Source organism: Eptatretus burgeri, chromosome 1 (genome assembly GCF_056783735.1).
Source record: "Eptatretus burgeri isolate ZD-2024b chromosome 1, Ebu_testis_v1, whole genome shotgun sequence".
Taxonomy (NCBI): Eukaryota; Metazoa; Chordata; class Myxini; order Myxiniformes; family Myxinidae; genus Eptatretus; species Eptatretus burgeri.
Window position 1 is genome coordinate 38,788,011 of NC_140961.1, and position 18,566 is coordinate 38,806,576.

An 18,566-nucleotide genomic window follows, 5' to 3' on the forward strand; every position below is an offset into this window, starting at 1 on the left:
AATGTTGCATTGGCGTAACCCGCCCGACCCTAAAAATTCCGCCGACCCTACGTTTTTTTTTTTTTTTGTTTTTTTGCTATCGAAAAATTTTGCCGACCCTATTTTATTGCTATTTTTGTTGTTTTGCTATCGTTTTCAAGTATCTTGTTGATTGCGATCGCGATCGCAAAAACCCGGAAGTGTTTCGGACAGAACCCGCCGACAAAAAGGGTGGTACTCGAGCCGGGGGAGATTTTGGGAGGGATTTATTAGGAAAAAAAAAAAAAAAAAAAAAAAGATCCCGACCGACCTACCCTATTTTTCAGTGACCCGTTATGCCAATGCAACATTTTTTTTTTGGCCTTAGCGGCAGTCATCGCTGATGCAGGAGAAGACCTTAATGTTACATCTCTACGGAATGTCATCAGAGAACACTTGACGAATTTGGCAGAACATTTTCAGCATTACTTTCCAGAAGAAGAAGATCCAAGGAAAGGGAATGAATGGATCCAAAATCCGTTTATGCCATTGAGAGATGACTTAGGTGTCACTCTGCAGGATAATTTGTTGGAGCTGTCTGCTGACTAAGGATTGAAGAGGTGTTTCGAAACTACAACAGCACTTGCTTCTTTTTGGATAAATGTGAAAGCAGAATATCCTGAGCTTACTGAAATTGCTCTGAAAATTCTTCTCCCATTTCCTTCAACCTACCTCTGTGAGACTGGCTTCTGAACCATGAGCATCATTAAGACAAAGTACAGGAATAGTGCGGATATTCATTCTCCATTGCGTTTGGCACTGTCCTCAATTGAACCACAATTGGATAAGCTGACAAAGAAGAAGCAGGCTCACCTTTCACATCAGTAAAAGTTAAGGATTTAACATGCCTATATCATCAATTTCATATTTTAACATTACGACATTTTCAAAGTTGTCTTCCATGTAATGTTACCTATTTCCTTTCAATCTTTCTTTTAATGTCTTTATTCACTGGAGTTTACGATAACTAAAATATATAATTTTTTCAACCTACCTTATTCATTATAATTTTTCATTTTATTACTTATATACCGGTATATATATATGTTTATAATAACGATGTTTGAAGGCTTTGCTAGTTTGATTTTTTTATATATTTTTTAATGTTGTAATACTGTATTACCCGTTTACAAAATATATAGATAAATAATGTGTCAACTTTTATTATCTCCATTATATTTTTATATTTTTCCGGTATAAATTAATATTATTACGGATGTTCAAACAATATTTTCTCGGATCATAAACAAATAATATTATGGCACAAATATGTACCGGTCCCTGGCACATTGGAAAAAAAAACCTGCCGGTCCACCACATCAGATAGTTTGAGAAGCACTGTTCTAGACTAAACTGAGTATGCTGATGCTGATTCTGAATCTGAAGTCAGAATTTTCTCAGCACGTCAGGATTTTGAGTGATTCCGATGGTCCAATTACAGTAGCTTGCCCTGGTGGGTGATTTTGCGTGATCATAAATTATTATTTTTTGTTTCAATTTTAGCAATACAACTGCTGTGGAATATTATTTCTCATAAAAAGAGCTTAAGAATGCACTTTAAATTATTTAAAATGGATGAAAACTGACCCAGCTCTGAATTTTAAAGAAAAATTTTCCACGCGGTATAATTTTTAACTAACCCTAACCATTATGAAACACTTTGTAAAGGCATTGGATCACGACGGTAATGGCTTCCAATATCTCAGAGAGAAGTTTGGCACAGAGAAAACTGATGCAAAATTCAAAGTGGGCATTTTTGTTGGGCCCCAGATCCGGGAACTCATATGTGATCCTGAGTTCAAAAATAAACTGAACCCACTTGAGTTTGCGGCATGGGAAGCATTTGTGTTGGTTGTGCAGAACTTTCTTGGGAACCATCGAGTTGAAAAGTATGTGGATTGGTGGACAACATGCTAAAGGCCGATCAGTGAATGGGTTGGAGGATCTCTCTCTTAAAATGCACTTCTTGCATTCTCATCTTGATTTCTTCCCACCTAATCTGGGTGAGGTAAGCGATGAGCATGGCAAAAGGTTCCACCAAGACATTTCGGTCATGGAAACTAGGTATCAAGGCCAGTTCAACCAAAACATGATGGGCGATTACTGCTGGTTCCTACAACGGGAACCAATTCCACACACAAGTGTAAAAGCAAGTGTCTCACACACTTCTGAACACGTCTGAACAGTGCTTACGCTGACTGTATTGAAAGGAAGAGTGCAAACTTGAAGTGTTTCTGAATCACTCACAATGGGGCAGATTTCCCTATGAAGTTTATGCCCTTCCTAACATTACCATGTTCTAATGTTTTAACTTCTTTTTCTGCAACTTGTTTATGTTCTTGGTTTGTATGTGACACATTATACACGGAGATCAATCATTGTTATCTAAATATGACGTGAAAGTAATTACTAAGCATTGATATTAGATGTACAATGTGGTGATCTACATTAATATATTATCATTAATACATATACATATTTTGAAAAACCTGACGTGTTGGCTAAATTCTGACTTCAGATTTGAAATCGGTGGCCCAGATTTAGCAAAGAACACCTGCATTTCTCTTAGTAGCAGATGAAAAGTTTTTTTTTTTGTTTTGTTTTGTTGCCCAGTGAATCGTCAGTTTATGATCGAGGAACAACTTGTTTAAATGGAATGTTATGTTTTGAACATGAATGGGAAGACCAGTCTAGTTTTACAGTACTTTGGTTCTGAATTCATCCTAATCGTGCAAGTGGATATTTGCCTGCCTGGCAGTCAAACAAAATTGAAAGTCATTCCAAACAGGAAACTTGCTGTTTTTAAGGACGCAAACAACAGGCATGAATAACTAATGTAATGTGTTGGGGTGATGTCATAGACAGTGTGGAAAATGTTGGTAAAACTCGGAATTAATTTATTTCTGACTTTTACAATCCTTATTTTATGAAAAATTAAAGTAACTGCATGGGGTTTCATGTTTTATGAACTCTTTAGTTACTGTTTGTTCTTGATTCCATTAATTAGTGATTCTACAGACATGGATATATTATTCCAAACAGGAAACTTGCTGTTTTAAAATGTATCATGAAGGGCACAAACAACAGGCACAGATAACTCGTGTGACATGTTAAATAAGGTGGTGTAAAAGATGGTGCATCAATGACTGTAAACTTCCAATTTGATGGGGGGGTTTTTCTTTTCTTTTTTTCTACTGCCTTTAAAACCTTTATTTTATTTCAATTGAGTTATATACTTGAACTCAAGAACACAAATCATAGTCTTGTCACTTCCAAAAACGTGTTTAGCAGAACTTGGAAAAATGTTTCTGCCATCTTATGCTCTGAGGGCAGAGTAACAGATTTGGCATTTGCACTGTTTAATTCCCTGAGGGCAGCGTAACTGAGATTCAGCATTTGCAGTCATGCCCTGAGGGTAGAGTAACTGTGATATTCAGCATTCGGACAATGGCGGTGCCTCGCACTTTGTTTCGTGCAAAATATAAAGCAAGACTTTAAAAGACCCTTCCCATGTCCCTTTTCTCAAGACTGTGTGGAGTAAGGTGTTTTATGAACTCTTGTTATTCTGATAAGTCTGTTCAAGAAGATGCCCGAGTGCTGTTTTGCTTCCTCGTTTGGTCGTCTCGCTCGGTTGTAGCTTGGAGGTTGCCACAGCATTTTAGTATTTTCTATAAAATATTCATCAAGCAAAATGTGTTTCCAATTTGATAAAGCCTTTACCATCATTTTAATTGATTGATTTTGCAGACTGGTATTTCAGTGTCACAGATGTGCTTCGGCCCAAAGGATATGAAATAGCTTGACATCGGTCCCTAGTAAATTATGTTGAAGTACAGTATGACCTGTTTGGGGTTGCAATAGACTACATTGACTCTGAACAATGCAAAATACTTGCATTTACTTGAAAGAAAAGTACATTTCCACACTTTCAAAGCTTTCGTACTTCCAATTTCTGTTTTTGCCTGTAACTGATCGCATTATCAATGTAAATTTAAACTTAGTTGGGATGCAGAGTGGTGGGGGCTGTCGGAGGGGGGGGGCAGAGGAAAACTTACCAGGTTTTCAAGCTCTTTTCAATTTTTTTTCTTCTTCTTCTTCTTTTCTACTTCTTCTTCTTCTACTTCTACTTCTACTTCTACTTCTACTTCTACTTCTACTTCTACTTCTACTTCTACTTCTTCTTCTTCTTCTTCTTCTTCTTCTTCTTCTTCACTTAAATACCGGTGCATTTTGCCTTGTTACAACAACTAAACTATGTGCAGGTCCTTTGGCCTCAACGTAGATTCTCGCTTGCACTTGAGATAACTTGTATAATCATGTTCTGCTCACACTGTCATTGTGCAGACTTTGGCCTAAGTAAGGAAGCGATAGACCATGACAAGAAGGCCTATTCCTTTTGTGGCACGGTGGAATATATGGCACCCGAAGTGGTGAACCGCAAGGGGCACACGCACAGTGCGGATTGGTGGTCTTTTGGAGTTCTCATGGTGAGCAGAGTTACTCGCACTGCACTTGCTTCATACCATTTTGAAACTCTACTCGTGTACATTCCAACTGTGTTTCTAGTAACCATTTGAGATGACGCATACATGCTTTTGCTTCGATGATTATTGTTCAGAGTTCCTTTTTTTGGACTACTCGTTAACAGGCTGTGTAACTGAATGTTCATTTCGGCTATTAACATGCCGTGTCATCGTTGATTTTTGTCCATAATCGATTCTCCCATTGAGGCTTTGTTCAATCGCACAAACAGCCGTGTGCTGAATCTGAGCGGGTCAAGATGGCACGTGGTGAATGCAAACCACTGGTTCAATATACATACTGTACCATGCTTTGTTTATTTATTCTAAAAGGCTAAGCTTTTGTCCCACAGTCTGACAGTATTCATCTTTGATGTGTGAGGTAATCAATCTGCCCGTCCCCCACGCAGCGGCAGACTGGATTTTGCAATCACTTCTGTCTGTGCGTCTGTCCGGGCAACAACTTTTTTTTACTATTTGAGCTTTTGTCATCAAATTTTCAACAAAGCTTTATTTTGACAATCTGGAGAAGACAAATTAATAATTTTGTTATAATCATTTTCATTTGGCATTATATTGCTTGGAAGTCTATTCCTATTCTTATTATAATGATGATTGTTATTCTTCAACCCTTTTTATTTTGGCCTTTTTTGAATAATTTTTTTACGTTAAACATTTTTTTTAAAACTTTGTTTTATTTTTGTTCAAAGCAACCACTTGTCTGACAATTTTCTGGGTATTTGTGATTTCCCCCAAACCCCACAGAGAATATTTTAATGATAATTGTGATGTCATCGGTCATGTGGTATGGCAGCCATCTTGGATTAAATGCAAAAAATTAAGACGCATCTCTGAAACCGCTAATCAGAAAAATTTGAAACTTGGCACATCTCATTATACTCCCAATGGAGAATAAAGGGTTGTAAGGATGACGTCATCGGTGAAGCGGTGGATCAGCCATAAATGTTTTAATTGAAATCCTTGTTTACCATTGAGATTCAGTGTGTGTGTCCAGGCCGTAACATTTTTACCAAATGAGCTTTTGTCATCAAATCTTCAACAAACCTATATGATGAGATTGTGGAGAACACAAATGAATAAAATATATAAAAAAATTTTTTAACTCGTTTTCGTCACGTTTTGCTTGAGTACAAAGTAGATGTGGACAAGCTTTTCATTTTGAGATGATTTCTTGTTACCCTCGCCGAAGGAGAGGGTGTTGCATTTACGTCCGTTTGTTTGTTTGTCTGCACAGAACTTGTGTTTTTCTCCACAACTACTTGGCAAATTGAGGCAAAATTTTCATCAGATGTACAACTAACTCATATGGCATGTTTGAATGATAATTACGATGTCACAGGTCATGTGGTGTGGCAGCCAAATTGGAAAAAACAAAAACTTTGGACCTCTATCTCTGAAACCACACCAAAGAGAAAATTGAAACTGGGCACATAGCAAGTACTCCTCATGGGGAATGTGATTTTTTTATGACATCATAGGCACCTTCGTTATGATGCCATAATTGCATATGTAGAATGCTACATCTGATCAGTATGAAAAATTTTGAGGGTCATCAAGGGATAAAATGGTCCACAGGAAAAAATTTGATGTCATCAGTCACGTGATTCGGCAGCCATATTTTTTTTTGTTTGTTTTTTTTAACCTTCAAAAATCATCTCTGAAGTGGTTGAACAGATCGAAGTGAAACTTTACACATATGATGGCCTATCCATGAGGAATAAAAGGTTCACACATGAGGTCATAGGCCATATGGTTTGGCAGCCATATTGGATTTACCTTAAAACCTATGAAAAACCTTATTCTCCAGAACAGTTGGACAGATCGAGGGGAAATGTCACACACATATTCTCCAAGCCTTGGGTGTACAAGTTTAAGGAATAATTGATAGGTCATATGATTTGGAAGCCACGTTGGATTGAAGAAGATATTAAATAATGTTTTGATTTTTCTCGAACCTCTTCATCAATCAACGTGACACTTCACAATTATGATCTAGTAGTGGTGGGGAATGCATGTTTTAAATTTCAACTTGATCGGACACATGGTCTGGCAGCTAGAATCATTTAATATTTTTGATCTGGGATCTTTTTTATTTTTATTTCTTTTGATTGATTTATTTTAATCTGAATAAGGCTCACTCGGCTGTGCCTGGATAGGTTTGAGGGTAGAGGAGTAGCAGCTGAAATACGGATCCTATCCAGGTTCCCTCTGATTACTTCATTGTTGCTTTTTGCTCCTTCGGGTTCCTTCTGATCACTCCAATGCAGGACTTGCACCTATTTGGTCTTCCATTTGATTTTAATTGAATTTATTTTAATCCCATTCTAAGTTCAACTGAATAATCATTTTTAAAACGTCATGGGTCAGGGTCAGGTGTTCAATCAAAGCGAGACGTCTTTGTACTCGGTCATCACTGCCAGCAGTTATAATGTGGCAGTTCTAATTATGTCTCACAGTAATTACGTAACACAACAGAACACAAACACCTCACAAACACCACACAAAATACACCACACAAAAGTCCTGGCGAGGGTCTGCAATCTATGATTGCTCTTTTTCTTGTTATATTTGCTTTTACTGTATTTGTTGCACTTCATGCCTCTAAAAACCTTTTTACACCCTCTTCTCACAATATTCTATTTGAATTGATCTGAATTTGAGAACTTCTTTTATTTCAATCTTTACTTTAACTTATTTCCTGTTTCTAGTCCCATTCGACTTTCTTTAGCATGTTCTTTCCACACCAAACAAATTGCATTCTTGTATGTAACACATGTGTGAGGGATCACCTTCAAATATGCAAGCCTGCGGCCTAAATGAGGGTTTCCGAACTGATCCACCATCGAGGACCATGGTTGCCCCAACCAACCTCCACTAGTCCTCCCTGTCGTACTTGGGCCGCATCCTCATGATATATTACGACATCAATACTGGACACTATTTTATACCCCCTTTCAAATTTTCACCTTTTGTTGCCTTATAGCCTGGAATTAAATTGCATTACACCAGACTTTTTCCACCATTATTTACACATTGTAACCCACGACTTCCAAGGAAAAACAGATTTCAGAAAGTTAATAAAAAATATGAAACGAGAATATCTTGGTTGGATCAGTGTCCACCCCACGAGTTAATACTTGGTGGAAGCACCTTTGACAGCAATTACAGGTTTGAGTCTTTTGGGATCGGTCTCTACCAACTTTGCACACCTTGATTGGGCAATATTTGCCCATTTTTCTGAACAAAACTGTTCAAGCTCAGTCAAGTTGAGTTGGGAGCATTTATGGACAACAATCTTCAGGTCATGCCACATATTTTCGATTGGATTTAGGTCAGGGCTCTGACTCTGCCACTCAAGGACATGCATCTAAGTGAACTTCCGTCCCAATTTCAGCTTTCTTGCAGAGGGCAGCAGGTTTTCTTTCAGGATTTTTCTGTATTTTGCTCCATTCATTTTCCCCTCGATCCTGACAAGTGCCGCAGTTCCTACTAATGAGAAACATTCCTATAACATAATGCTGCCACCACCATGTTTCACAGTAGGGATGGAGTTCTTTGGGTGATGTGCTGTGTTGGGTTTGCACCAAAATTAACATTTTGCGTTCCTGGTTTTGTCAGACCACAAAACAGTTTGCCACATGGCTTCAGAATCTCGAGTGTTTTTTTGCGTACCTCAAACAGGACTCGAGGTGGGCTTTTTCGAGTAATGGCTTCGTTCTTGCTACCCTACCGTACAAGCCAGACTTGTGAAATGCTTGGGATATTGCTGTCACATGCATACAGTGACCAGTCTTTGCCATAAAGGCATGTAGCTCTTTCAAAAGTTGCCATTGGCCTCTTGTTGGCCTCTCTGATCAGCCTCCTCCTTGATTGCTCATTCAATTTGGAGGGATGGCCTGACCTAGGCAGAGTCTTGGTGGTACCATATTCCTTCCACTTCCTAATGATTGTCTTGACTGTGCTCCAAGGGATATTCAAGGCCTTTGAAATACACTACATGGCCAATAGTATGCGGACACCCCATCTAAATCGTGGATTTGGCTATTTCAACCACACCCATTGCTGACAGGTGTATATAATCAAGCACACACCCATGCAATCTACATTGACAAACATTGGCAGTAGAATGGGCCGTACTGAAGAGCTCAATGACTTTCATCATGCCACCATCATAGGATGGCACCTTTCCAAGTCAGTTTGTCAAATTTCTGCCCTGCTAGAGCTGCCCTCGTCACTGGTAAGTGCTGTTATTGTGAAGTGGAAACATCGAGGAGCAACAGCTCAGCCAGGAAGTCGTAGACCCTACAAGCTCACAGAACGGGACCATCTAGTGCTAAAGCGCATATTGCGGAAAAATCATCTGTCGTTGGTTGCAACACTCGCTACCGAGTTCCAAACTGACTGGAAGCAACGTCAGCACAAGCACTGTTCGTTGAGAGCTTCATGAAATGGATTTGTATGGGCGGGCAGTTGCACACAAGCCAATGATCACTGTGCGCAATGCCAAGCGTCAGTTGGAGTGGTGCAAAGTTCATCACCATTGGACTCTGGAGCAGTGGAAACGCGTTCTCTGGAGTGATGAATCACGCTTCACCATCTGGCAGTTCGACGGACGAATCTGTGGTTAGCGGATGCCAGGAGAGCGCGACCTGCCCGAATGCTTCGTGCCAACTATAAAGTTTGGTGGAGTTGGAATAATGGTCTGGGGCTGTTTTTCATGGTTTGGGCTCAGCCCCTTAGTTCCAGTGAAGAGAAATCTTAATGCTTCAGCATACAATGACATTCTCGACGATTCTGTGCTTCCAAGTTTGTGGCAACAGTTTGGGGAAGGCCCTTTCCTATTTCAGCATGACAATGCCCCCATGCACAAAGCAAGGTCCATACAGAAATGGTTTGTCAAGATCAGTGTGGAACAACTTGACTGGCCTGCACAGAGCACTGACCTCAACCCCATCGAACACCTTTGGGATGAATTGGAATGCCGACTGTGACCCTGGCCGAATCACCCAACATCAGTGCCCAACCTCATGAATGCTCTTGTGGCTGAATGGAAGTAAATCCCCATACCACAGCAATGTTCCAACATCTCGTGGAAAGTCTCCCCAGAAGAGTGGAGGCTGTTGTAGCAGCAAATGGGGAACCAACTCCATGTTAGTGCCCATGATTTTAGAATGAGATGTTGGACAAGCAGGTGTCCACATACTTTTAGCCATGTAGTGTATTTTTATACGCATTCCCTGATCTGTGCCTTTCCACAACTTTATCCCGGAGGTCTTTTGAAAGCTCCTTGGTGCTCATGATTGTCTTTACTGTGAAATACACTTCCCAGCAGAGGAATCTTTCAGGAACAGCTGATATTCTGAAATAATCAGAATCACGACAATTTAACAAAGGTGGAGGCCAATTAACTTGCTGTGTGATCTTGAAGGTGATCAGTTGCACCTAAGCTAATTACCTCCACCACCAAAGGTGAAGGAGGTTATGTTTTCACCCTTTCTGTCTGTTTGTCTGTCTGTGTGCAGGATATCTCAAAAAGTTGTGTACAGATTCAGATGAAACTTGGTGGGCAGGTTGAGTGTGTGGCAAGGACGAATTGATTCGATTTTGGTGAAGATCCGAATCCGGATCTGGATACGAGAATTATTTAATCTATAAACTGATTCTTCACCATTGAGAGATCGGGCCAAAAACGATATATAGCGTGATATTTCAAAAATGTTTTGGGCCTGATATGTTCTCATGGATCAGGCATTGCGTGGTGGAGGTATGCGCTCTACCAAGTGTCGTTCTAGTTTACAATTGCTTTTATAAGGGGGGTGGACACATCCAACCAAGATATTCTAGTTTTGTACATTTTATTAACTTTCTGAAATTTGTAGAATTTGTTTTTCATTTTGAAGTTGTGGGTTATTATGTGTAAATATAGGTGGAAAAAGTCTGATTTCAGGCTATTAGGCAACAAATGGTGAAAATTTTTAAAATGGGTGTAGACTTTCCATAGGCACTGTAAACTGTTTGTAATACAGTACAAATCAATTGAATTATAATATTTGTTCATTATCACACTTTGACAAATATTGATGAAGACAATTTAAATTTGAAAAGTAAGACAAAATATGTAAATGAAAATTTCCCCATTACAGTTGACTGCAGTTACTGGATTACAATACTTAATGTTTATAATGTGATCACACATTTATTAATTTCTTTATTTTGTTTTTCCGATTAAAAGTTGTTTCAATGCTTAATATTTCAATTAACGTATTCATGGAAGACCTGTTGATTTTACTTGACAAATCCAGCAGAAGTTGAGAAAATATTAGTCAGCTCGTGCTGAGCTTGCTTTGGTATACCCACAAATCACCCAAATTATCTCGTACTCGCACTCACACTAACTTATTTTAAATTTTGCTGCGAAATTCTGCGTTGGCAATTAAAAGCACCACCCAAGACATGCATTTAATTGTACGCCCTAGTAATGCAGTTATAATTTCCCTGCAGTCATTATCCCCACGCTAACAAAATTAAACACAACGGGGGCGGGGGGAGGGATATTGGAATTGTTCATCTTTCAGGCTATCTCTTCAACTGTTGTGCAGAAATTCACCAAACTTGGTAATTACGTTCACCACATGGCAAGAAGGTGCGAGGGTATCATTTTTCATCCCACACCCCGAGGGGGTTTTCTTGGGGTCAAAGTCAAACACCAAAAAATGCAATTGCGGACACATTTTTAGCTCAACTGGAACCGAGTTGAGGGGAGCTTATGGGTTGGCACGTAGTCTGTCCACCGTAAACACTTGAAACTTATTGTCTGAAACTGCAGACACAATTTCGATGAAACTTGACCACAACTTTCATCACCCAGTATGTACCAAAGTTTGTTCAGGCAATTAAAAAATCGAGCCCGAAGGGAGTTTATGAGGGGTTTCCCCCCAAAATATTGTTACGAATCTGGAAACCATGCGCACTCAACATTCAGGTCCCAAAGTTAGTTATGCCGGTAAGTACGTGTGAGACAGGTCCCTTCCTTTTGTCTGTGCGTTGTGATGTTTTTTTATAGTTAGGTTATTACATCTCACCACCTGCCCATCACCACCGTTGGCTGCTCGTACCTTGACTTGCCGAGAGGGGGGCCTCGCGGTCCCAGTCCTCGGCTTCCACGAACGTTCCACACGCAATCGTGGCTTCAACACCATCCACCTTCCTCAAATACGCATGGAGGGGAGGGGCGGCTTTTACCTGGCATGGCCAAAATTCCGCCCAGGAAGGCTATGCCCATAGGATCCTGGCCAATTCGAGGCGAACAGCGAGGTGTGCTGACCAAGGCTCCTCCCCACTGAGGGAGGTCCATAAATTCCAGAGCACTCTCTGAGGTGTTGGTGGGTTGCACGAGAGTTCTAAGAGGTTCCTTAGGGTTCTTGCTGTTACGAAGGGGTGGTTATGAGGGCGATTATGAAGTGGTGACAGGACGTCTGCGTTGCTGTTACGAAGGAGTTTTTGCTGTCACGAGGGTTGAGCAGAGGGCCTTCGAGGCAGCGAACGTGTCTCTGCTGGCCCTCTACAAGGAAGGACAGAGTGACCCTGACCCCCTCCGTGGACCCCAATTATTTACCATCCGAACTCCGCCACGGGCCTTGAGTCCCCCACGTGCGACTGGGGATCGGACCAACGACCTTTGTCGGGTGCCGCATCGCGGAGCATGCCCTTCCTCCAACGGTCAGGTACCCACCAAACTCTGACCCCCAGCTCGTCTCTCTCTCATCGGCTGGAGGGTCCAATAAAGAACTCTGCGGTTTCTTTGCTTTTTGTGTGTGTGTCTGCGTGTGGGCCCGTCTTTAAGTAGACCTGAATAAGTGTTTTGGATCATTGTAAATACTTCTTGAATACTCGCTTTAAGTCTTGCTTCTCTTGTCTTTTATTTACTGTAAATAAATTATTAGAAATGTTCCCAGCTCGTTTCCGTCCTTTCTTTATTTGGTCCAGCATGGTCTGGGTCTGAGTTCAGACGGGGTTTCATCCCCGGTAATCGGTACATCGTAGCCGGAACGTCCTGGGCAGGCCCGCTCGACTGCATCCGAGCCGAAGTTGGTAGGTGGAAGTTGATACTCTACCGTAGCTGGTAGAGTGATCCGGTTCAGCCAGACGTTCCGAGGGCGTGAATCCCCGGTAGCCAAGACTGTGTGGTTACTTAGGTATATTGGATCTGGACAATTAACCCTACGCCACGTGGTCAAGATATTGGCATTTCACGGTCGATTAATCGACCCGCCGGCTTCGGAGTTATCCGGAGCGATGGCCTATAAATTCAGGGGAGTCTGGTGGGAGACGGCGTAAACTTCCCCACCTTACGGTCGTTCTCGCCACCGACCCCCAGCCCACAACAATATGTATTTGCTTTCTTCTCAGAAACTATACACACAATTCTGATGAAACCTGACCACAACCTTCACCCAGTGTGTACGAAAGCTTTTTCATGACATTTAAAAAAAAATCATCCGTTCCTCGCCAAAATAGGTATTCACTTTCTTCTCCATAACATTCTGTTGGTCATCCACGCCTCCCAGTAGTTCCTTCATTATCTTATCCAGACGCTACCGGGTGAGTGCCCAGGGGTATTGCCCCAATTTTAAAATGAAACTTTGGATATGCAATGAACATTGGGGGATGAATGAAATATGTAACAATTTTATGGGGGATTTCACCGCTGGTTTATGCCCCAGAGGGTGGGGACTTTGTAGTCATGGGGGTCAAAACAAGATTTTTTTTTTTTAACTCAAAATTTGATATTGGACCATTCTTGGTATGGTGGAACTTTTTGCCATCTTTCAACTTTGCGTTAAGTGACAAGCATGGGGATTTGCGATGATGCGCCATCGACTTCACTATTGTTTTTGTTATTGTCATGATTTATAAGTTGCGTGAGTTCAGTTTGCCACAATTATTGTGCATTCATAATAGAAATGACAGAACATAAAATTTTCTATCACCCACTCCCCATCACTAACTTGCTTCCAAAAACCCTTTGTCTTTCTTGCAGTTTGAGATGTTGACAGGCACTCTTCCCTTCCAAGGAAAAGATCGCAAGGACACTATGACACTCATCCTGAAGTAAGAGTTCTTGCAGAATGTTTCTTCATTAATTAATAATCTGCATCATTCTGTTTGGTATACATGGAAGATGAAAACTATAATTGGCATTTTATTTGCATTATTTACATGATTTTAAACATGCTGATATCTGGACTACTGTTGCTGATATATTTAATGCTTGTGGAGCAAATTTGTATTCAAACGATTCTGCAAACGAGGTACTTAGTATTCCAAGACCTTCCAAAAATTTCTTCCTTCCTTCCTTCCAAAAAAAAAAAAAAACCTTCCAAAAAAAAAAATATATATATAGCTGTCATTTTGACATTATGAAATTGGAAATATGTATTGTTGGCTGTAACATGATAAAACCTATTCATGGAAGGGACTCGTTCAATTGTTCATGAGATTACATCTTTTCCCTCTCGTGTTATCTGGCAAAATGTGGCCAAACCTGGATTGATCAAACCAGGACGAAACCATTGAGCTTCTTTCATTTTCTTCCGTTCCTTTCCCCCACAGAGCAAAGCTTGGAATGCCGCAGTTCCTCAGTCCTGAGGCCCAAAGTCTGTTACGAATGCTGTTCAAACGCAACCCAGCCAACCGTCTGGGTAAGTGGACTAATGTCGAGACGAGTCTATGAGGTATTTGCCTTCCTCACCAGGCAATCGTTTTTGAAACTTGATTGCAAATGAAAAGATGAGTTGGCCGGTACATTCTATTAGCTGAAGAAACCATGGCTACTGCAGCAAAGGTTTAGCAGTTGCTATGGATATTGTCCTTTTCAAAACAGCGAAAAAGACACCTTCTGTATGTTCCAAATTAAAAGTTTTCAAAGCCACAATTGAGGTAAACGTATTCTCCTGTATTTCTCTTATTACAACTCATGATCAAATAAGTGTAAGCAGTTTGTTCAGTTGATAGTCTGCTTGCATTGAGCTGTTTAGTCCACATTCAATCCCGAAGTAGATCACATTCGATCATAAACTGCTGTTTTGATGCAGTATTGGGGGTGGGATTGCACCTTGGCTCTTATTCTCTTTCTGATGAAGGTACACAGCCAACTGTCCTGTCTGCAGTTTGGTTGTGGATGCTTAGTATACCACGAATCTTTGAAGATACCATTGTGTGCCATTGTTACCTCTGCCGTGGAAGGAGGTTATGTTTTCACCCCTGTCTGTCTGTCCATCTCTGTTTGTTTGTTTGTGTGCAGGATATCTCAAAAAGTTGTTGACAGATTCAGATGAAATTTGGTGGGCAGGTTTGGTATATGACAAGGATGAACTGATTAGATTTTGGTGAAAATCCAGATCGGGCTTTGATAATTTTTAAAAAAGTGATTCTTCACCATTGAGAGTTCGGGCGAAAACGATATGTAGTACGATATCTCAAAAAGTTGACGGATTCAAAAGAACCTTGGTGGACAGGTTGGGTACGTGACGAGGACAAATTGATGAGATTTTGGTGAAGATCCATGTCCAGATGCAGATACGAGAATTTATTTATTTATTTGTAAAGTGATTCTTCACCATTGAGAGATGGTGCCAAAAATGATACATAGCATGTTATTTCAAAAAAATATTGGGCCCGATTATGTTCTTGTCAATCGGGCGTTGCATGGCAGAGGTATGAACTCTACCGAGTGCCCTTCCAGTTATATCTGTCTTCCCTTCTCGTGGTTAGCTGTTTACGTAGCACTACCTGAAGTCTGTGCTAAGTGTGTGGTTGGGATATGGCTTAAGTATGATGGCTCAAATGGCCTCCCAGTGTATGCATTTCCTTGTATATGATGATGCTGTAAGCCAACTAATTTGGGCCAAAATCTTTAAGCAATGCACTTCTTGTCTTTTTGTTCACCGAATCATTGTTATACTGCTAAATGAATTGTCAAGTTGCATGTGATGTGAACATTTCTTACTTGGTGGATTTTTATACATTTTGGATCCTTACCTGCTTGGGTTTTGTCAACTTTGCAGGAGCTGTCACTTTTTTCTGATCATCTTTACCATCTGGATATTTTGAAAAAAAAATTGTCTTATTCTCTCACCCCCACCCACTCCCTCCAACTATCCCCTAATATGCAGCTTGCAAGATCAACTCTGATTTAGTCCTCGTCACGTATGCAACATATTCCACTTTTAGGACTTTTTCCACGTGTTTCTTTTCGGAATTTTAAAACGTCACTTGATACAAACTGGGTGCAATGCATTTTCTTCCAGTCGCAAATACTTTTCCTCTTGTAATTTTCCACGTGTCAGCATACCCTAACCACCTTCCTGAAAACCTTCTCCTTGTTTTGGGTAATGGCCAAAGTTCATTGGATTCTAAATACCACTTGTTATTGGATGGCTGCTCAGTGGTCGATTTGGACTTGTACTTTGGATTCACGCTGATTTCGTTATCATATTTCTCAAAGCTGAGGATCAGGCCTGGGTCCAAAATTCTGCGAAAGGCGGCAACACGTTTTGAGCATAAAATATACGATCACCACTGGTCAGTGTTATCCTATTCGAGTAAAAATGTTTGCTGCCAAAACCAACCACCACTAATTATTTACCAATTAATTTTTCCCTGTTTGCAAGTCAGGAAAAATACAATATAAAGAAATACAATATCTTTATGTTGTATTTTTTTCCCCCCAAAAGGTACCAATGGTGTAGATTATCACCATATTTTGCACTGTATGTTTTGCCTGGCCTTGCATGGTGATATCCTCTCCTTTGTTGCTATTTTTAGCTTATTTGGAATTAGAATTCCAGATAAGGTATTGTCATTGTGCACCGTCGGTCTGTCCGTTGTCATATTTCGACTTCTCCGGTCAAACCGCTGAGTCTATCTCGCTGAAATTTGGCACCAAGGTTCCACTCCTGACTGGTAATGGGGATCGCAAAGCTCGTTTCGGTCACATGACTTTAAGTAGATCAAAATGGCGGTCCCGCCCAATTCCTTCAAAAATCTTCCTCTGCAGACCCACCATTCAGAATGCTACCAAATTTGGGTTAAAACATCAGGGCAGGGTAGGGATGTTAAATTGTGGAGGTCATTCCGATCACGTGACCAAAAGTGTCAAAATGGTGGCCTTCGTAAAGTTTGGGAAAAATCACATAAATTCCTTCAAAAATCTTCCTCTTCAGACCCACCATTCATAATGCTACCAAATTTGGGTTAAAACATCAGGCCAGGGCCCAGATAAGCTGCAGGTCCAGTGGTCCTATTTGTTTTTAATTTTCCCTTTAAATCTCCACTTTTTGTCTCTCAGGCAAAAGGCAGTGCATTTCCATATAACAACTCGGCTTGTCTGGTTCCTCCCATGCTGTGGTCCTTTATGGCCTCTACTTTGTTTAATTTGTTTCTCTATGGATATGAACTTGCCACCTCAGCTTGGATTATTTAAAGTTTCTTCAGCATTGTAAAGCTGTTAACAATAAGCCAATCATGAATTTTTGGGTGTGTAAAATCCATTTACCCTTTTATAATCAACATATGAAAAATTTAAATTCACAAACAATAACCCTACTTTTCATCCTAAATAGGGATGTGTGTAGCCTCATTGCCCATTTAGATATTCTGAGATAAGAAAACTATGCTTCCCACATGCAGACACACTGGTCCTCCCTTCGTTATAAACTCCCACCTACCCCTTGCGGGAGTTTGTACTCTGAGCAGCTGTACCCGTTCAGCGAGATGATAAAGTTCTCCAAGTCTTTTGTTGTACAGAAGCACAACCTTTTCTCTTAGGTACTTTTGCAAGTGTTTTTGGCTTATTTTAGAAGCTTTGAGCCATTTCAAATTAGAATCCTTAAATCGCATACACATTAAAATACTTTATTTCGTTCCGAGCGCGGTAGTTTCCTCGGGTTTCCGCACATGAGCACTGAGCATTCTGGGGCAGATTACATCATTTTGAAAGTACTGTATTGACAGAAAGCAGCTTGCCTTTTCCTCATGCAACATCAGCTCGGGTTGTTTCCTTCAAGCCCAAGGTGTGTGTGTGTGTGTGTGTGTGTGTGTGTGTGTGTGTGTGTGTGTGTGTGTGTGTGTGTGTGTGTGTGTGTGTGTGTGTGTGTGTGTGTGTGTGTGTGTGTGTGTGTGTGTGTGTGTGTGTGTGTGTGTGTGTGAGAGAGAGAAATGCCACACATAACATGTACACAAGTGCAACACTGAATGCACGTGTTCACAACAACATGCAGAAGGTGCACATGCATGTTCAAACCACGACACATGCGCCACCAGCTACCACCACCACCCACGAGTCTCCAAGGCCAAATGGAGCCCTCCTCAGTCTTGAAGCATCAAGATTAACCACAGCAAGGAACCATGACCCATGGCCCAAGCTGTCTCATTATCCATGCTGCCATCAATGGAGCCTTCCTCGGTCTTGAAGCATCTAGCTTAACCACAGAAAGGAACCATGACTTGGCCAAGCCCCCCTCCCCCACCTCAATCTGCACTCCTCCTCCCCCCCTCCATCCTCAAAGTGACGACGACGCGAGAGATCCACTTGACCTCTCCGACGATGTATATATTGTTACGGCTGTAGAAATTCGCAATACACCATAAAGGGTCTTCAGGTGAGATATATCGATAAGTTCATGTGTAGTTAGCCCACACCTGTTGTTTCGAGGGAATATGAGTGATTCATCCGGGCTGCGACACTTTGAGTTAGCCATTTTTCTTTCTCTATCGTTATTTTGGACCATTAAGCCGCCAACAAACTCAAACACCACCACCTTTGCCTCTTTACCTCCACAACTCCATCCCGCAAACATCGCTTCACCGCCATTCCCAAACGACGCCCGCCAACCACCAAACCACCACAGCAAACCCCCCACCACCTTCGCCGTTCTCCTTCCACAACCACCGACCCCACCACCAGTCAACGCCAAACGTCGTACTGTCCAGGGCCCGTTCGGTAAT

The 18,566-nt window shown here is 41.0% G+C and overlaps 1 protein-coding gene and 1 long non-coding RNA gene across 4 annotated transcripts in view; one reads left to right on the forward strand and one right to left on the reverse strand.

The window, feature by feature from the left end:
* The window catches only part of LOC147034284 (ribosomal protein S6 kinase alpha-3), a 344,798-nt gene that overhangs the window by 299,445 nt on the left and 26,787 nt on the right, over positions 1-18,566 (forward strand). For all 3 annotated transcript variants that reach the window (XM_085880085.1, XM_085880096.1, XM_085880089.1), the window contains 3 exons: positions 4,363-4,505; positions 13,600-13,670; positions 14,172-14,260. In XM_085880085.1, the coding sequence (XP_085736211.1) occupies positions 4,363-4,505; positions 13,600-13,670; positions 14,172-14,260 (303 nt within the window). The remainder of the gene's footprint in view (positions 1-4,362; positions 4,506-13,599; positions 13,671-14,171; positions 14,261-18,566) is intronic.
* Positions 1-18,566, reverse strand: part of LOC147034286 (uncharacterized) — a 137,853-nt gene that overhangs the window by 86,420 nt on the left and 32,867 nt on the right. The window lies entirely within an intron of this gene.